Source organism: Alligator mississippiensis, chromosome 8 (genome assembly GCF_030867095.1).
Source record: "Alligator mississippiensis isolate rAllMis1 chromosome 8, rAllMis1, whole genome shotgun sequence".
NCBI classification, from domain to species: Eukaryota; Metazoa; Chordata; order Crocodylia; family Alligatoridae; genus Alligator; species Alligator mississippiensis.
In genome coordinates this window covers 659,741-684,406 of record NC_081831.1, presented here as the reverse complement: position 1 = coordinate 684,406, position 24,666 = coordinate 659,741, and the positions used below count along the sequence as shown (strand labels likewise).

At 64.1% G+C, this 24,666-nt stretch overlaps 1 protein-coding gene across 1 annotated transcript in view; it reads left to right on the top strand.

Moving 5' to 3' along the window:
* Positions 1–24,666, top strand: part of DNAH17 (dynein axonemal heavy chain 17) — a 48,903-nt gene that overhangs the window by 23,357 nt on the left and 880 nt on the right. The window contains exons 44-79 of the mRNA XM_059731930.1: positions 12–294; positions 585–758; positions 1,342–1,549; positions 1,624–1,789; positions 2,156–2,258; positions 2,474–2,621; positions 3,395–3,486; positions 3,610–3,771; positions 4,163–4,327; positions 4,478–4,669; positions 5,224–5,490; positions 5,946–6,107; positions 6,529–6,762; positions 7,176–7,340; positions 7,760–7,855; positions 7,965–8,182; positions 8,962–9,169; positions 9,393–9,508; positions 10,177–10,369; positions 10,467–10,702; positions 12,421–12,543; positions 12,897–13,101; positions 13,601–13,765; positions 13,887–14,027; positions 14,141–14,311; positions 15,571–15,693; positions 16,680–16,873; positions 17,005–17,153; positions 17,245–17,372; positions 17,704–17,931; positions 18,810–19,001; positions 20,973–21,152; positions 21,317–21,499; positions 22,553–22,735; positions 23,121–23,264; positions 23,923–24,148. Coding sequence (XP_059587913.1) covers positions 12–294; positions 585–758; positions 1,342–1,549; positions 1,624–1,789; positions 2,156–2,258; positions 2,474–2,621; positions 3,395–3,486; positions 3,610–3,771; positions 4,163–4,327; positions 4,478–4,669; positions 5,224–5,490; positions 5,946–6,107; positions 6,529–6,762; positions 7,176–7,340; positions 7,760–7,855; positions 7,965–8,182; positions 8,962–9,169; positions 9,393–9,508; positions 10,177–10,369; positions 10,467–10,702; positions 12,421–12,543; positions 12,897–13,101; positions 13,601–13,765; positions 13,887–14,027; positions 14,141–14,311; positions 15,571–15,693; positions 16,680–16,873; positions 17,005–17,153; positions 17,245–17,372; positions 17,704–17,931; positions 18,810–19,001; positions 20,973–21,152; positions 21,317–21,499; positions 22,553–22,735; positions 23,121–23,264; positions 23,923–24,148 — 6,323 coding nt within the window. The remainder of the gene's footprint in view (positions 1–11; positions 295–584; positions 759–1,341; positions 1,550–1,623; positions 1,790–2,155; positions 2,259–2,473; positions 2,622–3,394; positions 3,487–3,609; positions 3,772–4,162; positions 4,328–4,477; positions 4,670–5,223; positions 5,491–5,945; positions 6,108–6,528; positions 6,763–7,175; positions 7,341–7,759; positions 7,856–7,964; positions 8,183–8,961; positions 9,170–9,392; positions 9,509–10,176; positions 10,370–10,466; positions 10,703–12,420; positions 12,544–12,896; positions 13,102–13,600; positions 13,766–13,886; positions 14,028–14,140; positions 14,312–15,570; positions 15,694–16,679; positions 16,874–17,004; positions 17,154–17,244; positions 17,373–17,703; positions 17,932–18,809; positions 19,002–20,972; positions 21,153–21,316; positions 21,500–22,552; positions 22,736–23,120; positions 23,265–23,922; positions 24,149–24,666) is intronic.

Sequence of the window (24,666 nt, the reverse complement as noted above, 5' to 3'; positions counted from 1 at the left end):
CTGGTTTGCAGCGTGGTGAGCAGCTGGATTGAGAAGCGCACGGTGCAGTCCGAGAAAGCCAACCTGATGATCCTGTTTGATAAATACCTGCCCACGTGCCTGGAGAAGCTGAAGTTTGGGTTCAAGAAGATCACGCCAGTGCCTGAGGTTACGGTGATCCAGACCCTCCTGTATCTGCTCGAATGTCTCCTGACTCCGGCCAGCGCGCCCCCGGACTCCCCCAAGGAGCTCTACGAGCTCTACTTCGTGTTTGCCTGTTTCTGGTCGTTCGGAGGAGCCATGTTCCAAGACCAGGTACGGCGGGGGGCGGGGGCGTCCCTAACGCAGCAGCAGCAGCCCCACCGCCCGGGTCTCCGCAAACTGCATTTGCTTTGGCTCTGCAAGCTCTTGGTCTCAGAGCAGGGCCCTCGGCCAAGGGGGGGTTGTGCTCGGGCCCCGTGCGGCGGCCGTGCTGTCCGGTCACTGTTCTGCTTGCGCGGGGGGCTCAGCTGCCGTCCGCATGCACCGTGGGCCCGGACCGGGACGTGGCCCCACACCTCCGCGGAAGCTGCTCCTGGAGAGCTGTCTTTTCTCTCTCTCCGCAGCTCGTGGACTATCGCGTGGAGTTCAGCAGATGGTGGGTGAACGAATTTAAAACCATCAAGTTTCCTTCTCAGGGGACTATTTTTGACTATTTCATTGATCCTGACACAAAGAAATTTTTGCCGTGGACTGAAAGAGTGCCCAAATTTGAACTGGATCCAGAAATCCCATTACAAGTAATGGTCTTCCTTGATTCTTTTTTCTTTTAATTGAATTACTAATTAGCTATCCTCCCCCAGCGGTGCTGTGCTAAAGGACACGACTAAGGCACGCATATTAAAACCACCATAACGACAAGAACAACATAGCATGTATTCCTGTGCACGGCTTCTTGCACCCATGAAGTTAAGCTGATGATATCTAGGGTTGCAAGACGCTTGCATACGAGCTCCGGAAAACCTTGTCCCCTGCTTGGGCAATACAGGCAACCAGTGGGGTGCCCTATGGCAGGGGCTGAGATCCGGTCCTGATGACGGGCGGTGGTCCCCTCCAGCCCTGCTTTTCTACGATGCCGGGATTCCTTTCAGTGCAGGGAAGCCCTGAGCATTGACCGGCTGCCACTGTGAGGGAAGGCTTTGGTCTTCTAAAAGCCATCTTTTTTTGGAACCTTTTCTTTCCCAAATCTGTGCAGCTTTCTGGCCACAAGCCCCATTCCCACTGCAGCGCCGTCAGACCAACCTCCAAGGCACACTGCCTCACCCATCCGGCTTCCCCCTGGCCCAAGCAGGCACTTATGTCACCACTACGTTTCCCTGGCAGGCCTCCATGGTGCACACGACAGAGACCATCCGGATCCGCTACTTCATGGACCTGCTGATGGCGAGGAAGTGGCCTGTGATGCTGGTGGGGAACGCGGGCACGGGGAAGTCGGTCCTGATGGGGAACAAGCTGGAGGCGCTCAACACCGACGACTACCTGGTGCAGTCCGTGCCCTTCAACTTCTACACGACCTCGGCCATGCTGCAGGGTGAGGGCCGCGCTGGCAGGGCCGCGTGGGGCTCTGATGCCTGGCGTCCGTCTCACCATGCTCTGCCTCCCCAGCGATACTCGAGAAGCCCCTGGAGAAGAAGTCGGGGAGGAACTTCGGGCCCCCGGGCACCAAGAAGCTCATCTACTTCATAGACGACATGAACATGCCGGAGGTCGACAAGTACGGCACGGTGGCGCCTCACACACTGATCAGGCAGCACATGGACCACGGGCACTGGTACTGGCCAGTCTGCATCTGTCTGTTTGTCCGGCTTGGAGCCCTTCTGTGCCCGTGACCTCGGTGTCTGGGGGCCTCCTGGCCTGACGGAGCCGTGCTCAGTCCCCGCCAGTGGGCCGGGCCCTCAGCACCGTGCATACGTGGGGAACCAAGGCTTAGAGGAGCTAGCATCTTGCCCAGGGCTGTGCAGGGGGGGACTTGGGCCCTCGTCCCATGCCCAGGCTGACACCCATCGGTTGTTCCCCCACCCCGTGGTGTCCCCAGGGGGTCCTGGGTGCATGGACTGATTGGGGCAGGCGACTGCGGGGGGGTTCCTGCCTCCCCGGCCTGTGCACACCCTTCCCCTGCCCTCCCCCTGCCCTGCAGGTATGACCGGAACAAGCTGACCCTAAAGGACATCCACAACTGCCAGTACGTGGCCTGCATGAACCCGACCGCCGGGTCGTTCACCATCGACTCCAGGCTGCAGGTAGGTTGTGTGGAGCCAGGGCAGGGACTGGGTTGCCCCCCAGCATCCTGGCTCTGCAGAGTCCCCCTTTTCCCCCTTCTCTAAGCGCTTTGACCAAGTGCTAAACTCTACAGCACTGGCAAAAGGCCGTGGGTTTGGTCTGAGGGCAGCGCCAGTCGGCGGAGCTTGCTTCCCGGCAATGGGGCTTTCTGATGCCATCAATGGCTTTGTTTCAGCGACACTTCTGCGTGTTTGCCGTGAGCTTCCCTGGGCAGGATGCGCTCATGACCATCTACAGCACCATCCTGGCCCAGCACCTGGCCATCCAGAAGGTCTCGCCGGTGGTGCAGAAGATCCAGACCCAGCTGGTTGCAGGAGCCTTGGGTAAGTGCCCGGGAGGGCAGTGTTTCTCAGGGCAGAGGCTGGCCCTGCACGCACAGGGCACGCTTTGCACGGGGCCCGGCTGCCTGGGTGTGCAGCTGGGGTTGACAGGGCCTTCTGCGCCCCGCTCTGGGAGCCTTGACCCGGTTGTACGTGCGACGCTGCCGGTGCTGCAGTGACCTCCTGGCGCCCGGTGGAGGAGCGCGTAGGACAATGCCACCAGCTCCTGCTTTAGTCAGAACTCATTACACTTGAAAGCCGATCATTCGCGCTCATTAGCACCTCACGTTCCTGGAGCACAAACAATACAGCAGTCTTAGGAATGACAAGCCGATCAAATTGTCCTTCGGCTCAGCTCTTTTCCAGAGCGTCTCCCTGCGTTGCTGCTCCCTGCTTGTGACGTTTCTGCTGGGCTGTAACACAGGCTGCGTCTCACCTCAGTTCCAGCTTCCTTTCCAGCACCTCAAAGCCAAGCCGGTCATTGCCATTTGGGCTAAAAGTGCCCAAACTTGTCCCCACCAAAGAGGATCGCTTGCTAAGTGTGAGCAGAGCTGGTTCTGCTGTCTGGGGCTTTGGCACGAACAGCATTGGTGCTCAGACTGCTCAGCCTTGCAGCTGAATGTGGTGAAACTAAGGTTGCAGCTCGGGCTTGTTTGAGAACCCGGAGAGAGGAGAGAACATTAAGCTCAGTCTGGAGAAGAGTCGTGCCATCCTTTCAGGCACCTGGCTGCTACTGGGCGCCTGCTCTAACGCGCGCTGTATTTTCCCCAAAACAGCCTTACATCAGAAGGTGACCACGACCTTCCTGCCCACAGCCATCAAATTCCACTACCTCTTCAACCTCCGGGACCTCTCCAACATATTCCAGGTGGTGACCGCCTGCCTCATCCCCCCGCCCCGTCCCTGCAGGGTCTTGCTCCGAGCGTTTTCCAGAGCCAGCCCCTCGCCCCAGCAGCGTTCGAGGCCTGGCCTGACGGCCATGTGTTTGCAGGGCCTGTTGTTCTCCACTGCTGAATGCCTGAAGAACCCCATCGACCTCGTGCGGCTCTGGCTGCACGAAGCGGAGCGGGTGTACGGCGACAAGCTCATCGACGAGAAGGACCAGGAGAGCTTCGGAAGGGTCCTCGTGGCCACCTGCAAGAAGCACTTTGATGTAAGTCAGGCCCAGAGGCTTCGACCCGTGCCGGTGTGCCACCCGCACCATGCAGACACGCTTCCGGGGTGCACCTCGCGCTCCGTGTCGGCGTGCATTGCCCAGGGGACTTGGGGGTCTGGCAGCTATCGGCGCCAAGAGCGGCTCTCACAGCAGCTGTAGCGCTGCTCTTCCCCGAGTCGTGGGATCAAGGGCACTTTCCAAGCGCTGCTTTGGCAGCGTGGTTACGAAACAGCCCTGAGCAGCTGCACGGGGTGCCGAGCTCTGCCCCCAGCCCAGCCGGGTCTGCCCCACCTCGCCCGCGCCCACGCGGGTAGTGAAGGAGGACGCAGCAGCAGTAGCAATCCTGCCTGTGGGAGCCCAGGACTCATCTGACACCGCGCTTTCGCAGGAGCTCGGCGAGACCCTGCTGTTCACCAAGCCCAACATCTACTGCCACTTTGCCCAAGGCATCGGGGAGCCCAAGTACCTGCCCGTGTCGGGCTGGCCATCCCTGAACAAGCTGCTGGCGGAGGCCCTGGACACCTACAATGAGGTCAACGCAGTGATGAACCTGGTGAGCACCTGCCCGCCCGTGCAGCTGGGAGTGCGGCAAGCCAGGGGACCTGCCTGCCCAGCAGGAGGGAGGCAAGCCGGCGTGCGTTAGTGGGTCCGTCGCGTCCCCACCGCGGGGCCCTGCCCTGAGCACCTGCCGCCGGCTCCCCAGGTGCTGTTCGAGGACGCCGTGTCGCACATCTGCCGGATCAGCCGGATCCTGGAGGCGCCGCGGGGCAACGCGCTGCTGGTGGGGGTGGGAGGCAGCGGGAAGCAGAGCCTGTCGCGCCTCGCAGCCTACATCAGCGGCCTGGACGTCTTCCAGATCACGCTGAAGAAGGGCTACGGGATCCCGGACCTCAAGGTGAGCCACACAGGCGTGCACCACAGCCTCAGGCCTGCCACGGGCCGCCACGTCCCCGTGCCCACCCCGTGCATCGTGACGGGGAAAGTTGACACCATGCCCAGGCCCCCCACCAGCCCTCTCGCACGGTCCCTGCATGTCAGACCCAGGCACAGGGATGGCTGTTTGCACAGCAGCGGGGTGGCATACGGTGCCAGGCGCTGCTTGCAGCGTATGGGGCCGGCACATGTTCCCAAAGCAGCCCGGCAGCTTTATCCAGCTTCCTTCTGCACAGGGAAAGCCCGAACCCCACCCAGGGACTCTGGGGACGTGCTGTGGCCACGGTGGTGGCCTCCTGTGCTGCCCCAGCCCCCAGAAGGGCATGCACGGTGCTAGACTCACCATCAGCTCCAGCATGGGCTGAGGGCCTGGCTTGCCCTGGCACAGCGCGTGTGCCCTTGTCCCCTCCAGTGCCCAGTCCGGTGCCTTTGCATCACCAGAGGAGACGCGCGGGGCAGGAGCCAGACCCGCGCGCTTCCTGCCAGAGCCAGCGACCGTCTCTGTCCTCTGCCCAGCTGGACCTGGCCTCACAGTACATCAAGGCGGCCGTGAAGAACACGCCCACCGTCTTCCTCATGACGGACTCGCAGGTGGCGGAGGAGCCGTTCCTGGTCCTGATCAACGACTTCCTGGCGTCGGGCGAGGTGCCGGGGCTCTTCCAGGACGACGAGGTGGAGAACATCCTCAGCTCCATGCGGCCGCAGGTGAAGTTCCTGGGGCTGCCGGACACGCGGGAGAACTGCTGGAAGTTCTTCATCGACAAAGTCAGGCGGCAGCTGAAGGTAGGAGCCCCAGGCACCTGCCTGGCCCCTTCCTCTGCCAGCAGGGTGCAGGCCAGGTACCACGCTGGCACGGACAGCCAGAGGCTCTCCTGGGCACCGCTGCGCTGTGCTCCTGGCCCAGTGGGAAAGGACCGGAGCAGGGTTACACTTGCACTCACCAGCCCCAGCAACCGCAGGGCTCACCCATGCCAGGGGGCCTGGCCACCCGCGTGCACAGGTCTGGATGAGGACGGCTGTGCCCAGGGGCCACACTTCCTGCTGCAGGGCACCCCCGCCCAGCACAGCAGGCAGGATGGGGGCCTCTCTGCCTGGCCCAGCCCTGCCCGGAGCTTGCACCCAGTGGTACCCCAAATATCAGCCCCGCCAAGTCCTCCCCCCCGAGCTGCCCTGAGCGGGCTCCGGGCCCCATGCCCTGCTGGGTGGTCTCTAATGCCGTGAATGTGCCCTGGGCCCAGATCATCCTGTGCTTCTCGCCTGTGGGGTCGACTCTGCGGGTGCGTGCGAGGAAGTTCCCTGCCGTGGTCAACTGCACGGCCATCGACTGGTTCCACGAGTGGCCGGAGGACGCGCTGGTCTCCGTCAGCGGCCGGTTCCTGGAGGAGACAGAGGGGATTGAGGTGAGTGGCGCTGCCCAGCAGCACATGGGGAAGGGGGCACAAGCCCATCGGGGCAAGGCTGGGCCCCTCCTTTACTCACGGTGTCTCTGCACGAGGGCCTGGCAGGGAGGAGGCGAGGGGCAGCTGGAAGGTGCCAGGGCTGTGGGCCATGGGCCGAGGGAGGCATGTGCTGGGGACAAGAGGGGGGCAGGCAGCGAGGTGATATTGCAGAGCACGGCCCGGGGCAGACCGGAGCGAGGCCGGGGGCACGCGCATGGGCTGTTCGCAGCTGCCACGGCAGGAGCATGTCACTACCTTCCCTTCGTCTCTGTGGCTGTGAGCGTCGCCTTGCCCTTGTGCCAGGGCAGCCTCCTCCATGGCGCCCAGGTGAGAGCCCGCGCTCAGCGACAGCGCGGCCGCCGGCCTGTGGTTCCTCACGCAGCCGGAGGTCAAGGTCTCCATCAGCCAGTTCATGTCCTTCGTGCACGAGAGCGTGAACGAGATGTCCAAGGTGTACCTGGCCACGGAGCGGCGCTACAATTACACCACACCCAAAACCTTCCTGGAGCAGATCAAGCTCTACCAGAACCTGCTCGCCAAGAAGCGGAGGGAGCTCATCGCCAAGATCGAGAGGCTGGAGAACGGCCTGATGAAGCTGCAGAGCACGGCCTCGCAGGTGAGCTGCCGGCCTCTCCCCCGGACGCGGGGTCTGGCCGAGCCAGAGGCGTGGGCAGGACTCGGGTGCATGCGGTCGGCAGACACCGGGGTCGGGGGGCGCGCAGGTCCAAGCCGCCCCTGCCCCACAGCTCTGCGCTGACTCTCATGGAAATGTTCCCGGGTGCCAGCCCCGGGGCGAGCGGTGGAGCGGTCACGTGTGCTGGGCAGACCCAGGGGACCCTGTTCTAGCATCGCAGGGAGTAACGCCAGCCCGGTGCCAGGCACACAGCCCTCGTGCAAGGGGAGGGACCGGGGGTCCCCACCTCCTCCTCTATCACATGCCTCGAGCCCTTGAGGCTCCCGGCGGCTGCTCGTGCCGTGCCTGGGCCTGGCCCCAACGGGCTTCTGCCCCTTCTCCCGGGCACCGTGCAGGTCGACGACCTCAAGGCCAAGCTGGCGGTGCAGGAGCTGGAGCTGAAGCACAAGAATGAGGACGCCGACAAGCTGATCCAGGTGGTGGGCATCGAGACAGACAAGGTGAGCCGGGAGAAGATGATCGCCGACGAGGAGGAGCTGAAGGTCCAGGTCATCAACACGGTACGTGCTTGCCAGGCCCCTCTCGTGCCACGCGCCTCCCGCCAGTGGCAGCAGCAGGGTGGGAGGCCAGCCAGGGCAGCCAGCCCGGGTCAGGGCGAGGAAGAGCCTGGGCAGCCGTCTCCAGCCCCCCGTCCCAAGCCAGCTCCTGGAGGGGCAGAGGAACAGGGCCTGGGGCCGTGGCTGAGCCCCGTGCACAGCAAGCTGCCTGCGTGCTCGGGGACAGGGCGTCTGCGGGGCCTGCTGCCCACGCTGTACGTATGCCCTGGGGCACCCATGGGCCCTCCCGAGGACGGTGAGCACCAGGCAGGTGCCTGGTAGGAGGCAGGTCCTGCGCCGGAGGGCATGCGTTGTGGTGCAGTGGGAGGCAGGGCGAGGGGAGGCAGGAGCCGGGCTGCAGGCATGTGCTTTACCTCGGCCAGAACGTGGCAGAGAAGCAGAGAGCCTGCGAGACCGACCTGGCGAAGGCAGAGCCTGCTCTGATCGCGGCGCAAGAAGCCCTCGACACGCTGAACAAGGTAACATGCGCATCTGAGCTCCTTGGCGGTCCCGCAGCTGGGACGGAGGGAGCTGGGTCCCCAGCCCGTGTCGGCGGCCACAGCCGATCACCCGCCGTGATCCCGGCAGAACAACCTGACGGAGCTGAAGTCCTTCGGGTCGCCCCCCGAGGCCGTGGTGAACGTGACAGCCGCCGTGATGATCCTGACCGCACCCGGGGGCCGCATCCCCAAGGACAAGAGCTGGAAGGCGGCAAAGATCATGATGGGGAAAGTCGACTCCTTCATCGACACCTTGAAGAAGTTCGACAAGGAGCACATCCCGGAGCCCTGCCTCAAAGCCTTCAGGTACGGGGGGCGGGCAGGGCCCAGCCTGGCTTCTCGGAGGGGCCGGCTCCCCGAGGCCGGCTCTGCCCAGGGCTGGGCCTGCTGTGCTGCAGCATGGGCACGTGTCCCCGGCTCCTCACGTCCCTCCGCAGGCGCCCAGGCGGGCTGGCACTGACCGCAGCCCCCCCTGCCTCGGTGGGGCCAGCAGCATGGCGAGGGACTTGGCTGGGCAGTGCTGCTGCGGGACCAGGCTCCAAGTCACCATGTGTCTGGCCCGCACGGTGCTGGAGCAAGGGATCACCCCCGGGCACATCCCCTGTGCAGCCCTCTGCCCTGGGGCTTGAGGGGCCGGGAGCAACACCACTCAGCGCTGTGCAGCTGCCCATAGCTGCGCCCCGCTCGGCGCCCCCCGCCCCGGGCCATCTCCCAGTATCCTGTGGTCCTTGGTCACAAGCGTGTGGGCAGCAGCCTCCAGACTGGGGCAGGGCTGGTCCCGGACGTCCCGTTTCCAGACCGCTTGTGCTCCTGAGCAGAGGGAAAAGGTAGAAAGTGACAGGAGGTTTTACAAATGCATTGCAGCTTTGGAAGAGGCCGCGGGTTCAAAGCGTCCAGGCCGGCCTGCTCGGGCCCCAGGGGGTCCAGCGGGAGCCGGGTGCAGCTGCGCACCAAGTCCAGGGGCCATTCTGCAAAACCAGGCCCATAAAACAGAGCCACCCAAAACTGGTCCCGGCTTTTTAATAGCTGGCTGCACAGGGCTCGCCGTAGTCGCTGATGGTTGTCCTGGTCTTCATCCTCCCTAGGCCATACCAGTCGGATCCCACCTTCGACCCCGAGTTCATCATGTCCAAGTCGACGGCGGCCGCGGGGCTGTGCTCCTGGTGCCTTAACATCGTGCGCTTCTACGAGGTGTACTGCGACGTGGCGCCCAAGCGGCAGGCTCTGGAGGAGGCGAACGCGGAGCTGGCCGAGGCGCAGGAGAAGCTGAGCCGCATTAAAAACAAAATTGCGGTAAGCACACGGCATCTCTGCCCTCCCTGAGCCCGAGCGTGCCAGCCGTGCTGGGACCCTGCCCACGGCGCCGCCTGCCACGGGGCACAGAGGGAGAGCACTGAGGCGCAGGAGGGGTTGGCGTGAGGGGTTGGCTCTGGCACACCTTGGCGTCACCAGGACATGGAGGCTTCCGGGTGCACCCACGAGGAACGGGTGACTGCAGACCTGTTGTTTCCCAAAGGACCTAAACGCCAACCTGGCAACCCTGACGGCCGAATTTGAAAAGGCGACAGCCGAAAAAATCAAGTGCCAGCAGGAGGCCGACACCACGAACAGAGTCATCATGTTAGCAAACAGGTACGGAGCCGTGGCTCCAGGCGCAGGTCAGGGCTGGCGACGAGTGCGAAGTCTGGCCCCTGCAGCTACCCGAGCCGGGGGCCCTGGGGCACTTTCCCTGGGGCGACGTGCTCTGCCGTGACACATCCCTGGGGTTGGCGACCTCTTGCCTGTCCCTGGCCCGAGCGCGCTGGTCAGCAGTCGCTCCGACCACGCCGGCCTTTGCCCCCACGATGATCCGTCGCTGTCTGTGCAGAGCCTCCTTCTCCCCGAGGCGCTGCCTGCGCCGCCTGCTTGGCCGGGGGGCAGAGCGCCTCCGGCCCTGGGCTCTGTGGGGCACCTGGGTCCAGCCGCCTCTGTGCCGGTCAGCCCCCGCCGGGGCTCCCTACCCGCTGGGCTGGGCTGGGCAGTGTTCGGGGGGCTGCTGTGCCTCTCCCTGGCAGGGCTGCCCCACTGCCCGCAGCCAGGGGCGAGGGCAAGGCAGGAAGCAGTGGCGGCCCTCAGCCCGGGTGCCTCTAGCCTTGGCTTTGGTTCCCAACGTTTTGGTCACGAAGGCAGGGCTGCCCCCGAGGTGGTGGGGCTGGCACACCCTGCCTTTTCCGAGACATGCCCTTGCCCCTTCCCTGGGCGCTGGGGCCGACCCCGCACCAGGCTCCATGCTCACGAGGGCCCGGGGTGCTCTCCTGCAGGCTGGTCCGGGGCCTGGCCTCCGAGAACGTGCGCTGGGCTGAATCGGTGCAGACCTTCCAGGAGCAGGGCAAGACGCTGTGCGGGGACGTGCTGCTCATCTCCGCCTTCGTGTCCTACGTGGGCTACTTCACCAAGAAGTACCGGGCCGAACTGGTCGACCGGCACTGGGTCCCCTACTTGAACAAGCTCAAGGTAAAGGGCACAGCCACGACCCAGGCTGCGCCTTGGGCTTGCGTGGCTCCGTGGCCATGGGCCGGCCAGGCTGCAGAGAGCGCCGTGTGCTCCACAGGTGCCCATCCCCGTCACGCCGGAGCTGGATCCCCTGAGCCTCCTGACGGACGACGCGGACGTGGCGACGTGGAACAACCAGGGGCTGCCCAGTGACCGCATGTCCACGGAGAACGCCACCATCCTGTGCAGCACCGAGCGCTGGCCCCTCATCGTGGACGCCCAGCTGCAGGGGATCAAGTGGATTAAGAACAAGTACGGGCAGGACCTGAAGGCGATCCGGCTGGGCCAGCGAAGGTGGGTTTGGCCTTCTGGTGCCTCTTCCCAGGGCCCGGGCGATGCTTTCAGCCACGATGGGCCAGGCCACGCTGTGGGTGAAGGTACAAAACCAAGCCCCTGCCCTGCCCTGCCCTGCCCTGCCCTCCTGGACGGCTGCAGAGCCTGGAGCCCAGTCCCTGCTCCGCTGGGGTTCGTGCAGTGCTGGGGAGGGGGAAGGCTCCCCTGGGCCTGGCCAGGCTGCAGGAGCTGTTCTTGCAGCCGGGAGGCTCCCACCGGGCAGCTTCAGACCGTCGCTGTGCCGCGAGCCTAGAGCCTCGGGGAGCTCAGCGTGCACGGTCTGGGAACACTGACTGCACAGTCCAGTGGGTGGTGAATTGGCTAGAGGGTCGCACCCAAAGAGTCGTAGTGGATGGGTCGGTTTTGACCTGGAAGGGTGTGGGCAGTGGGGTCCCGCAGGGCTCGGTCCTGGGACCGATACTCTTCAACATCTTCATCAGCGACTTGGACGAGGGAGTCAAATGTACTCTGTCCAAGTTTGCAGATGACACAAAGCTATGGGGAGAAGTGGACACGCCGGAGGGCAGGGAACAGCTGCAAGCAGACCTGGACAGGTTGGACAAGTGGGCAGAAAACAACAGGATGCAGTTCAACAAGGAGAAATGCAAAGTGCTGCACCTAGGGAGGAAAAATGTCCAGCACACCTACAGCCTAGGGAATGACCTGCTGGGTGGAACAGAAGTGGAAAGGGACCTTGGAGTCCTAGTGGACTCCAAGATGAACATGAGCCGGCAGTGTGACGAAGCCATCAGAAAAGCCAATGGCACTTTATTGTGCATCAGCAGATGCATGACGAACAGGTCCAAGGAGGTGATACTTCCCCTCTATCGGGCGCTGGTCAGACCGCAGTTGGAGTACTGCGTGCAATTCTGGGCGCCACACTTCAAGAAGGATGCGGATAACCTGGAGAGGGTACAGAGAAGGGCCACTCGTATGGTTAAGTGCCTGCAGACCAAGCCCTACGAGGAGAGACTGGGGCACCTGGACCTTTTCAGCCTCCGCAAGAGAAGGTTGAGAGGCGACCTTGTGGCTGCCTATAAGTTCATCACGGGGGCACAGAAGGGAATTGGTGAGGTTTTATTCACCAAGGCGCCCCCGGGGGTTACAAGAAATAATGGCCACAAGCTAGCAGAGAGCAGATTTAGACTGGACATTAGGAAGAACTTCTTCACAGTTGGAGTGGCCAAGGTCTGGAACGGGCTCCCAAGGGAGGTGGTGCTCTCCCCTACCCAGGGGGTCTTCAAGAGGAGGTTAGATGAGCATCTAGCTGGGGTCATCTAGACCCAGCACTCTTTCCTGCCTAGGCAGGGGGTCGGACTCGATGATCTATTGAGGTCCCCTCTGACCCGAGCATCTATGAAATGAAACCTGCATCTGGTGGACGGGGCCCCTGGCCCCAGGTTCGGCGGCTCTGCCCGCCAGCTGCTGCTGCAGCCAGAACTTGGGATCCGGGGCCCACGTGTCCAGGATGCAAGATGCTCGGGGCTCTTGTCAGATCCTGAGCCAGAAAAGACCTGCCTGGATCAAGCGGGTGCTGTGAGCCCTCCTGGGCACCCGCCGGGGTGGAGGAGACCTGGGATTGGGCTGCCTGGGCCAGAGCAAGAGTTGGGGTCTGCCCCAGGCTGTGCAGCAGGGCCCACGGCAGCTTCCTCTCCCCTTCCCCCCCTCCGGTGCTGCAGCTACCTGGACATCATTGAGCAGGCGGTCTCCGAGGGCCACACGCTGCTCATCGAGAACATCGGCGAGACGGTGGAGCCCGTGCTGGACCCGCTGCTGGGCAGGAACACCATCAAGAAGGGGAAGTACGTCGCCCCTTCCCGCCCCCCGGCCAGGCCCCGAGGCGATTCCCTCGCCCGCCTGGCCTTGTTTTCGGGTCCGTGGAGCTGAGCTCAGTTCATGCCTCTGGAGACCAAGGCCTTCCGGTTCGGGTATGGAGACGAGGGAGAAATGCCGGGGCTCCTCTGCTCCAGGCTGAACGGCAGGGGCAGGAGTGCGTATCTGGGCTCGCAGCCACCCTGAGCTGCGTGGCCCGTCGTGGAGGGGATCCCCACGTGTCGCAGGAGCCTTTGGGGAAGAGCCGCTGGATGGTGTCCAGGGCCGTGGCGGGGGCGATCCGTGCTCACGGAGACGCCCATGTCCCATGTCCATGCATCAGGTACATCAAGATCGGCGACAAGGAGGTGGAGTATCACCCACACTTCCGCCTCATCCTGCACACCAAGTACTTCAACCCCCACTACAAGCCCGAGATGCAGGCACAATGCACGCTCATCAACTTCCTGGTGACGCGGGACGGGCTGGAGGACCAGCTGCTGGCTGCCGTGGTGGCCAAGGAGCGCCCAGACCTGGAGGAGCTGAAGGTACCGAGGCAGCTGCCGGAGGGGGTCCGGGGCAGGGGCTGCGGTGGGGGCCCTGGGGCTCCCCAACACACTGCGGCCGCGTGCAGCAAATGGCCGGAGTCCTGGGTCAGGCTTGCCATGCTCTGGGTTGATGGTCTGGCCCCAAGCCCTGGTGCGGGGTGCGGGGACAGCCATCAAGAGCTGGTCCGTGCGGTCAGCACCTCTCCAGCACCTGCCTCCCCCCATCACCGTGGGAGCAGGCTGGGCACCCCAGCCCAGACAGCCCACGCCAGCGCAAGGAGCAGCCGCCCGTGCCGCCAGGGCGCCTCTCCACAGCTCTTCCCATGGGCTCCTACGGCGCGTGGCCGTGCAGGTCCCTGGGGATCCCCTCCATGATGGGCCACGAGCCCAGAGCGCTGCCTCCCGGCCTCCCTGACTCCGACAAACCGCTGCGGCCGACCGCAACCCTTGGCACTGATCCTGGGGCCGGCTAACCGGCTCGTGTGCATCGCGGCCGCAGGCTAATCTCACCAAGAGCCAGAACGAGTTCAAGATCTTCCTGAAAGAGCTGGAGGACTCCCTGCTGGCCCGGCTCTCCGCCGCCTCGGGGAACTTCCTGGGGGACACGGCGCTGGTGGAGAACCTCGAGACCACCAAGCGCACGGCCATGGAAATCGAGGAGAAGGTAGGAGCGCGACCCCGGGGTCCCCCTCGCCAGGGCCCTGCCAGGGGCTCTTTCCCCCAGGCAGGGGCCGTCCAGGCCACGTGCAGGTGGGTCGCGGCCAGCGGGTCTGCTCTGTGCCCAGGTGAGGGAAGCCAAGGTGACGGAAGTCCGAATTAACGAAGCAAGAGAGAGCTACCGGCCGGCTGCGGAGCGGGCGTCTCTGCTCTACTTCATCCTCAACGACCTCAACAAGATCAACCCCATCTACCAGTTCTCGCTGAAGGTGACTGCCGGCGCCCGCACCCAGCTCGCGGCGCGTGGAGCCCTGGCCGCCGCGGCTGCGGGCGGTGCAGCACTCGGGAGCGCGGTGCTGAGCCAGCCCCTGCCTCTGCTCAGGCGTTCAACGTGGTGTTTGAGAAAGCCATCCAGCGCACGACGCCCGCCGAGGAGGTGAAGCAGCGGGTGGCCAACCTGACGGACGAGATCACCTACTCGGTGTTCATGTACACGGCGCGCGGGCTCTTCGAGAGGGACAAGCTCATCTTCCTGGCACAAGTGGCATTTCAGGTAGCGGGGCCGGGCCGGGGCTGTCTCCTGGTGCCCACACCTGTCCTGCTTGCGGAGCGGCTCTCCCCTGGCCTCTGCGCCTCGGCTCTCTGGCGGAGTTTGTGGTGCCGGTTCCCGCTGGCTCCTGGCCCAGGGGACACCCAGGCCCGTGCCCAAGGGTGCAGCACTGACCACCGGGTCTCGCAGGGGATCCTGCCGGGGAGGCCCTGGGCACCCTCACGCCAGCAGCAAAGCTGTGCCAGACATGACGTTGGCCAGTGTGAGCAAGCCCAGCCGTGGGGCCCTGTGCCCCGCACTCAGCTCCTCCGCGCAGCCGACCTGGGGGTCCCGCCTGGCCAGTGCTCTCCCCTCGCTCCTGGTGCTGCCAGTCCTGGTTTCATAGATGTCATAGACATTCGGGCTGGAAGGGACCTCGGAAGATCATCGAGTCCAGCCCCCCGCCCAAAGGGCAGGAACTCAGCTGGGGTCATAGGATCCCAGCAAGATAAGCATCCAGTTTGCTCTTGAAGGTGTTCAATGAAGGCGCTTGAACCACCTCCGGTGGCAGGCTGTTCCAGACCTTGGGGGCTGCGACAGTAAAGAAACTCTTCCTTATGTCCAGCCTGAAACGGTCTTGTAGTAGTTTGTGACCATTCGACCTCGTCATCCCTTGGGGCGCTCTGGTGAACAAACGTCCCCCCAGATACTGGTGGTCACCACTGATAAACTTGTAGGTGGCCACCAGATCACCCCTGAGCCTGCGCTTTTCCAGGCTAAAGAGCCCCAGGGCTCTCAGCCTGTCGTCGTAGGGTCTGCTTCCCTGACCTCTGATCATGCGCGTGGCTCTTCTCTGCACTCTCTCAAGCTTCTCCACATCCTTTTTGAATTGTGGAGCCCAAAACTGGACGCAGTACTCCAGCTGTGGCCTCACTAAGGCCGAGTACAAGGGGAGAATGACGTCCCGGGATTTGCTTGAGAAGCATCTATGGATGCAAGCCAGCGTTTTGGTCGCTTTACTAGCCGCAGCATCGCTGTGCTGTGGTTTAATGCTCACCCCCTAGGCCAGGCTGCACCCAGGCTGGCAGCAAAGGCCCAGGCGGGCTCTGGACAGGGCAGCCCCCGTTTCCTCCAGGAGCCCACACACGCCCCTGTTGCAAGGCACATTTTCCCAGCATGGACAAGTGCAGGGGCCAGGGCCGCGGGTTGTGCCACGCCAGCGGTGCAGCTTTGCAGCGAGGGGTTATGTAACCGGGTGCCGGGCACTGCTGTGGTCTCCCCAGGTCTTGCTGATGAAGAAAGAAGTGAACCCGGTTGAACTGGACTTCCTCTTGCGCTTCCCCTTCAAAGCCGGCGTGGCCTCCCCCGTGGATTTCTTACAGTCTCAAGGCTGGGGAGGAATTAAGGTTTGTTGGCGGAGCAGGAAATGCTGAGGCCCCTCTCAGCAGACCAGCCTGAGGCCGGCCGGGAGGGGAAGTCGGCCCGTCGGCCCCTGCTACCTCGTGAGGCCGGTGCCTCACAGCCGGGCCAAGCGGGGAGAGTCAGGCGCTGCAGCAGGGCACTGGGGACGCTCACCGGTTCTGGCTGGGAGCTTTGGGTGACTGCCATGCCCGCGGGCCACGAGCCGAGCAGCCGGGCTGGGGCGCTGCTGCAGCCAGTGCCCAGCTCTTCCCCGAAGCAATGGGAGGATGGCAGAGAGCTCAGCGCTGGGGAGGAAGGATGCCCTGGGTCAGGCCGGCCTAGAGCTGAGGATGCGGGTGTTGAAATGGGCCAGGGCAGACCCAGAGGAGCCTTTGCTCTGTGGCAATGTCGGTGTCTAAACGGACACTGTTCGTTAGCTCTGGGCATGAGCAGGATGCAGAGCCGGCCGTACCCAGGGCCTCTGCACTGCCCCGCACCTCCTGCGGCCCCGCGCGTGTGCCCAGTCACTCCTGGAGCACCAGAGACGCCTGCCCCGTGCATGCCTCAAGGGTGAACACGGTCCCACCATGCTCCTCTCGCTGCTCTTGCCATCACATGTGCAACTGCTGCCGTGCACTGGAAACCACACCCTCCTGCATGTTTCAGGGGCACTAAAATCTCTGCCCCTAAGATGCCCGCACCAGGGCTTACTCAGCCACCTCCTACCCCAAGCATCTCGGCGGACAGAAACCTTCTGAGTATCTGGTCATTTGGTCAAATACTTGGGGGCTGTGGTGCCAGCTCGGGGCCCAGCCGGGCCCTGGCAGGAGGCACTGGGGTGCATGCATGGGCAGGGATGCAGTGCGGCTCGTAAGGAGCCCGCAGCGCCTGAGCTTCTGCTCAGTGACACCTGCAAGGGCCTGTCCCCACCCCACAGCCCGCCAGCCCCAAGCCCTGGCGCCGGCACTGCCCACCTGCCCCCTGCCCGCAGGTCCTCTCCGACATGGATGCGTTCAAGAACTTGGACAGCGACATCGAGGGCTCGGCCAAGCGCTGGAAGAAGTTTGTGGAGTCGGAGGCCCCGGAGAAGGAGGTCTTCCCCAAGGAGTGGAAGAACAAGACGGCCCTGCAGAAGCTGTGCATGATGAGGTGCATGCGGCCCGACAGGATGACCTACGCTGTCAGGTGCGCCCGCGGGGGCCGCGTGGCCGGGGCTGCCCTCCCAGGCGGTGGCTCCAGGTGAACTGTGGGGGCTTCCACGGCGGAGCCCGAGCGGGTGCTGCGCAGAGCTCACCCGCGGCGGCTCCTCGGCACAGGAACTTTGTGGAGGAGAAGATGGGGAGCAAGTTTGTGGAAGGCCGGAGCGTGGAGTTCTCCAAGTCCTACGAGGAGAGCAGCCCGTCCACCGCCATCTTCTTCATCCTCTCCCCCGGCGTCGACCCCCTGAAAGACGTGGAGGCCCTGGGTAAGCCGGCACCCCGGGCAGCGCCAGGGCCGTCCGCAGCGCGGTTCCCACTCCCGGCAGCCCCAGCAGCCCCGGTGCATGTCTGCCCCAGGCAAGAAGCTGGGCTTCACCATCGACAACGAGAAGCTGCACAACGTGTCGCTGGGGCAGGGCCAGGAGGTCGTGGCCGAGAACGCGCTGGACATGGCGGCCGTGCAGGGCCACTGGGTCATTCTGCAGGTGAGTGCAGCGCCGGGCGCCCCCGAGATCCTGCCCAACGGCCTTCGGCCATGGCGGCTACCCCGGGGGGTCCCAAATCCTGCCCCCTCCCCATGCACCAGAACAAGCTGCCACTGGGCACAGAGTCCAGCCTGCAGCACAGCACTGCCTGGGCACGCCAGCTCACAGTGGCTTGTCCCTGTGTCCCGGGGGGTGGCACTGCTTCCCCTTCCTGCAGGCTGGGAGCACGCGTGTGGCAGGCCCTGCAGGGCCCCCCCACCCCTTCCCCGCATGGTGACTCGCTCGTGCGTCACACGATGTGGGAGCAAGGCAGGACTCGATGCCTTTGCAGAACATCCACCTGGTGGCCAAGTGGCTGGGCACGCTGGACAAGAAGGTGGAGCGGTACAGCCAGGGCAGCCACGCCGACTACCGCGTGTTCATGAGCGCCGAGCCGGCCCCCAGCCCCGACACACACATCATCCCGCAGGGGCTCCTGGAGAACGCCATCAAGATCACCAACGAGCCACCCACGGGCATGTACGCCAACCTGCACAAGGCGCTGGACCTCTTCACGCAGGTACCTGGCATGCTGCCAGCCCGTTTGCGGCCACTGCTGCACACGCAGCGACACCTGGAAAGGAGGGGTGCCCGCGACTGCGCAGCATCCCAGCAGCGCCCTCCTCTTGGCCTGATGCAAGCGTGCACGTGCGTGTGTGTGTGCATGTGCATGTGCATGTGCACGGACTTACGAGTGCCACTGCTGGTTCCTGAGAGCAGCTGAAATGGAGAAATCCCTCCCAGCTGCTGAGCTGCCGCTTGGCAGGACACTGCAGGGCTCCTGCCGGCCAGGCCCTTGAGGAGACGGCACCGGGGCCGCCGTGCAAGTCCTGGGCAAGTCGCCACAGTTGGGCAAGTGGTCCATGCTCGCGAGGTGCCTCCACCCCTTTGAGGACATGGCCCGTCGCCATCCATAACCAAGCTTCCCCAGAGCCCAGCCTGGCAGGGGCGGGGGTGTCTGTTTGGGCAGGGGTGCAGGAGGCTTTTGTGGGTTTTGCCACCCTGCTGCCCGGTTCCCCGTCCAGCGACGCTGCATGGCGCAGGCTCAGCCCTGACACGGGGGCGGTGGGGGCTGGTTTGTGCGTTTCAGGGCCTGGCACAAAAGGTGCTGGGGGGTTGCGCACGGCTCTGCTGCAGCGTGAGAGCCGCTGGCCCTGACTCCCAATGCTCCCCAAGGTCTCGGGCAGTGCTGGGTTCCCAGGTGATCCCTGCGCTGCCTGCCAGCTTGGGGCTGCAGCCTCTGTGCTGCCATCGGACCAGGCGCAGCCCAGCAGAGCTGCGAGCTTTGCTGCAGGCACGCGCTGGATCCGAGCCCAGCTCCGGCTCCCCCGCAGCGCGGTGCAGCTCTAGTCAGACGTGTGCCTGCGGCAGCACCGTCTCCTCTCTCCTGTGCTCTAGGACACGTTGGAGATGTGCAGCCGGGAGATCGAGTTCAAGTGCATCCTGTTTGCCCTCTGTTACTTCCACGCGGTGGTAGCGGAAAGGCGTAAATTCGGCGCTCAGGGCTGGAATCGGTCTTACCCCTTCAACAACGGAGACCTGACCATATCCATCAACGTGCTCTACAACTACCTGGAGGCCAACGCCAAGGTGAGGCACTAACAGGGCAGCTGTGTCAGGCCACGGCCAGGCAGCAGCACCGCCCCATGGGCACGGCTGCAGGGACCTCTGGGCCAGCGTCTGGAGCTCTCCCGGGCGGAAGGAGGGCACAGGCCCACGGCTGATGGGGGTACACCCTCAGCAAGGGATGGGGCCCTGGGCCCAACCTGGGGAGCAGGGTCGGGGGTGCCCTGCAGGAGAGGGTCGTTCCACGGGGAAGGGGCTGGCTCCCCCCCAGCCCAGGGCCCTGCCTGGCGCCCCCCATGGCCTGTCTAGCAGCGTGACCATTTGTGTGCAAGGCAAAGCCCCGCAGAAGCAAGCATGCATGGTGCCAGGGCAGGCAGGACCCAGTCCCTGCCCCTGCCCTGTGGAAAAGGCCGTTGCCACCGCTGCTGATGCTTCTTGTGTCTCTGCACTGCATTTGCCCGTTTTGTTACACACTCGCCCTCGTCCGTTGTACTTGGCGAGGGCTCCAGTTGTCCGTGTGCCTTCGAGCAGCCGCGTTGCAGTAGGTGAGGCCCCGCGCTGTGGTCACAGGTGGTTGAACCAATGCATAGCTCCACTTCTCCACAACGTCCTTGGAGCGTCCGACTCTGCTGCGTAGGTGGTTGAGACCCCCCCCCCCCGTGCCACGGTTCATCAGCCCCTGGCGCTGACGCAGCTGCTGCAACAGCCACTTTTGCGCTGCTAGGTATTCTCTTCAGCCTCTCGCTGCACATCTGTAGCTGCGCCTCCTCGGGTCTGGCACAGAGAGGTTGGTGCTGGCCAGGAAGCGCCGCGTGACTTCAGCTGCTTTTGTGCCACGGGGCGGCGGTACAGCGGGTCTTACAACTCCAGTTTGTCTCAGTCGTTCTGTCCTGGCCGCGGCTCTGTCGGTCCGAGCGCTCGCCCTGGCAGTTGTCTCCGTGACGTGGTCTTTGATGGGGGTGCAATCGAGGGTGACACCAAAGTCACCGGGTTTCGGCAGTGGGGTCCTGGACCCTGTCGTGTTGAGCTGGCGGTTGGCCTCATGGGTTTTGAGGTGGAAGGGGTGCACTTGTGATTTTTCACTGGGCTGGCACCTAATTTAGTTTTCAGGGTAGTATGAAGTTATGCCAATGAGTGCCTCGCTTAGGGGCTTGTCAGCACGGCCAAAGCCAGCGTTTTGGGCTGTTATGCACAAGTGGGCTGCATACATGGAGCATTTGGTATCCAAATGGACTGGCTGGTGATTCGCGTAGGTGTTATATCGCAGCAGTGCAAGCACGCTTCCTTGCAGGAGGAAGTGTCGCCTCCGTCTGCTTCGGTTCCCATCCAGCTTGACAAACACCGTCTGTGTCCGAGCAGCTTCGTACCAGCCGCGTACGGTGCAGATCTTCCGTCACTCCCAGGGGCTGGCGGAGGAGTTGCCGGTGGCTAACTGTGCCACGGGCGGCTGTTTGGTCGGCAAACACAGCTCCAGCGATTCGGCCTCTTTCAAAGCTGGCTACAGTATGTGGAGGCAGACGGAGCAGCTGCCCGTGGTTGATTTCCAGGGTGAAAGCCGCTCTGTTTGGGGAGTAGGTGCTTATCCACAGGTGGGACGAGCCGTTCAGCATCACTCCGGCGTACCATTTGTGTGTGCAGCACAGCAGGGAGATGGGGCTGACACTCAAGGGATTGTCCCTGGATTTAGCAGTGCCCCCCCGAGCGTGTTTCAGTATCCTTGGACATTGGTGACTGGCTGCACATGCGTTGCGTAGGGGGTCCCAAGTGCCTGATTTGTTCGGTGAATCTGTCCGCAAGGCCGGCTGCGTCCCCGGTCTTCAGTGCATTCACACCAGCATTCAGCTGCGTCCTGCAGAAGGGGCTGGTGGAGAGGGGGGCGAGGTGTGATGCCAGGCAGGGGGGGCCCAGGCCTCGTGCCTGCTCGGGGGGAGCAGGCAGCTGCGCAGAGCCGTCCCGGAGCCACGCCAGTCGTGCACACTGCGGGTTTGTGCCTAGGTGCCCTGGGACGACCTGCGCTACCTCTTTGGGGAGATCATGTACGGGGGGCACATCACGGACGACTGGGACCGGCGGCTGTGCCGCACCTACCTGCAGGAGTACGTCCGCGTGGAGATGCTGGAAGGAGACATGCTCTTGGCGCCCAGCTTCTTCATCCCTCCCAACCTGGACTACAAGGTGAGGCCAGCGCCCTTGCCTGGGGCCAGGGGAGGAGGTGGGGCCTGGGCGGCAGGGAGGCGCTGAGGGAGGGGAGGCGGGCAGGCACCAGCCCCTTCCCTGGGCTAGGGCTGGGACGCGGGCCGGGGCAGCGCGCTGAGCACCTGCGCCTGGCGCTGCCCCAGGGCTACCACGAGTACGTGGACGAGAGCCTGCCGCCCGAGAGCCCCTACCTGTACGGCCTGCACCCCAACGCCGAGATCGGCTTCCTCACCGTCACCTCGGAGAAGCTCTTCCGCACCGTGCTGGAGATGCAGCCCAAGGAGTCGGAGGCGGGGGCTGGCACTGGCGTGTCCCGCGAAGAGAAGGCAGGCCACGTTTTGGTGCCCCCACCCCTCCACCGCCACCCCTCAAGCAAGTCTGCCAAATAGAGGCAAATGCCGGGATGAGGCTTGGCACAGAAGCCCCCACCCCGGCCCACATACTGAGATAGATGGGACAGGTACAGTGCCCACCCCCAAACTGCCCCCCCCCCCCCACATATACACGGTTACCCAGAGGCACGGGACACGGCACAGTGCCCTCCCCCCACATTCTGTTACCAGATTGGGGGGCGGGCCAGGAGAGCTGTCTTCCTGCCCCCACTGTATACCTACGTACGTGGGCCTAGGGACAGGCCCCCCCACCCCCAATACACCTAGTTACCCAGGCACTGGGGTGGAGGGGTACCCCCCCAACAATAGGCAATTAGCCAGCAGTCCCATTTCTCTGATGACCCCCTGCCAGCAATATACCCAGTTTCCCAGTTGCTGGTGGGTTGTGGGGGGGCAGGTACAGAACAGGGGTGACCCTCATAGCCCAGTGCACATGCTGTCTGCCCCCGTGCTGCCCCACCCCGAAACCGGCTGCTGTGGGAAAGGGGCCCATGGGTCTGGACAGCCCCAGCGTGGGGCTTTGGGGAGGGGGCGGGTGCAGTGGGGGCAGGTCTGGGCAGGGGCAGGCATCGGGGAGAGCTGTGCATGTTGTTTCTGCCCCAAGCAGGCTGAACATGGACCAGTGCAGGGTCATAGGGATCAGGCCTGTGGACCCCCCATGTTTGAGCCACTGCACGTGGCCCATTCCCAGATCCACCTCTCCTGTCCTGCTCCTGCAGACCCCCCCCCCAAGGGAGGCAGAGATGACAGCAGGGCGGGCAAGAGGTGGTGGGGCAGGGAGGGCTCAGCTCCTGGCGGCAGTGCTGGAGGACTGTGGGGGGGCCAACCCCTGGGCAGGGGGACGAGGGCTGCAGCAGGGCATAAAGCAGGGGCCACACTTGGGGTCCAAGTCCCTGTGATAACTGGAGGAGGTGTGTGGGCCTGCCCTGCCGCACCCCGAGCCCCAGCCCCCCGCCGTGTGCTGCGGGTCAGCATCGTGTGCTGCAGGTCAAGGCCGTGCTGGACGAGATCCTGGAGCGGCTCCCCGAGCCCTTCAACATGGTGGAGGTGATGGCGAAAGCAGCGGAGAAAACGCCCTACGTGGTGGTGGCCTTCCAGGAGTGCGAGAGGATGAACATCCTGACCACGGAGCTGCGGCGCTCGCTGAAGGAGCTGAACTTGGGGCTGAAGGTACGTGACGCCGCTGCCGGGCCACAGTGCTTGGCCTCCGTACGGCGCCTTGGCAAACCGCGCTCCTGGGCATCACCCTCCTTTCTGCTGCCACATCCCCGGGCTCTGCTTCTCCCCCCTGTACCCCACACCCCAATAGCTACAGGCCCCTGCCGGCCCGCAGCCGCACCCCAGCTGTTTCCAGGAGCTACAGCTGCAAACGAAAGCGCAAGCTCCCTCAGTGCCGTAGCAAGCCTCTCCCTGGGCAAGGCCAGGGCTAGACAAGGCCCAGGCTGGGACCGGCACTGCCCTGCCCGTGAGCCACGTGGGGTCTGCTCCATGCAGCGGGGACCGGGGCAGCGCGCCTGGCTGTGCAGAAACGAACCTGCGCTTCCCTCTGCTCAAGGGGGAGCTGACGATTACGACAGACATGGAGGAGCTGTCTACCGCCCTCTTCTACGACAACGTGCCCGAGTTATGGACAAACCGGGCCTACCCCTCCTTGCTGGGCTTGGGAGCCTGGTACGCAGACCTGCTACTTCGGATCCGGGTGAGTCGCCCCATCCCCGCTCAGTGCCTGTGCGTGGGGCACAGCAGCTCTTAACCAAAGGGTACGGCCTTCAGTTCGGGTAGGGCCATGGCACCTGCCACATGAAGGGGCTGGAGCTGGTGGCAGGCATCCACCTGCACACACAGCCGGTAGCAACAGGGCTGAAGCCAGCTCCCTCTCTTACACATGGACAGAGGAGAGGGGTAAGGCCTCGCTGCCCAGGCTGGCTCTGCATGCATGGCTCCCATGGGCCTGCTGGCTCCAGGCAGGGAGGTCAGGGCCTGCGAGGCTTGTCGTAAAAACCCTAGTGCTGGGGGAGGCAGTCTGTGCAGCAGAAGTAGCCCCTGCCAGAGAACAGGAGGCAGCCCAGCACCTTGACATGCTTTTGTGTCTGGAAAACCATGAGCAGCCGTCAGCCCCTGTACCATGCCAGTCACACCCTGAAGAGCCCATGACCAAACAGTTGCCATCAGTGCCTGGGCTCCTTTGCCAGTCTCTTCAGTAAGCCCAGCCCCACACTGCAAGACGTAGCCAAACCTGTCTGGTCTCGTGGGGAAGGGGAAGCCTGCGTGTGCTCAGCTGCAGAGCAGCGGGCAGCTGGCCCGGCCGTGCCGTGCCGGTGCTCTGCTCCCAACTGCTGCAAATGATTCCACTGCAGGAGCTAGAAGCCTGGACCACCGACTTCGCGCTGCCCGCGACAGTGTGGCTGGCAGGCTTCTTCAACCCCCAGTCGTTCCTCACGGCCATCATGCAGTCCATGGCCAGGAAGAACGAGTGGCCGCTGGACAAGATGTGCCTCTCCGTGGAGGTGACCAAGAAGAACCGCGAGGACATGACAGCTCCCCCCCGGGAAGGCTCTTACACACACGGCCTGTTCATGGAAGGTAGGGCCTGCTGCTCATTGCCGCTGCCGGGTAGGTGAGGATCTGTGTAGTGTGTGACGCTGCAGCTAGGAGTCTGAGAGCAGCTCACCTCCTCGCCCTGCTTTCCTGGCCTCAGCCCCAGCCGTCTAAACATGCAGTTTCTAGGAGGGCTGAGGCAATGCATCCTCCTGCTCGGACATCTTCCCTCCCTGCAGCGCACAGAGCCCTGCTCTCTGAGCTGTCAGCTGCTAGTGGCCCCAGGCCATCACCGCTGTCCACGTCAGCGCAGGGCCCCACTCCCACTGCCGCTGTTCAGAGCGTGCTGCCTCAGGGCAGCACTCCCACGGCCACAGCCCCATGATGAGGCCAGCGCCGAGTACAGCGTACACACAATCCGTCCCCCCAGGCCACAGCTAAGGAGCAATGACTGACCAGGCTGTGCTTGCCAGCACCCAGCAGCACAAGGCCGGCAGCTCTTGCTGGCGTTGCGGCGCTGTGTTGATCCGTACACAAGAGCCAGGGGCCGTTCGGGGAGCAGC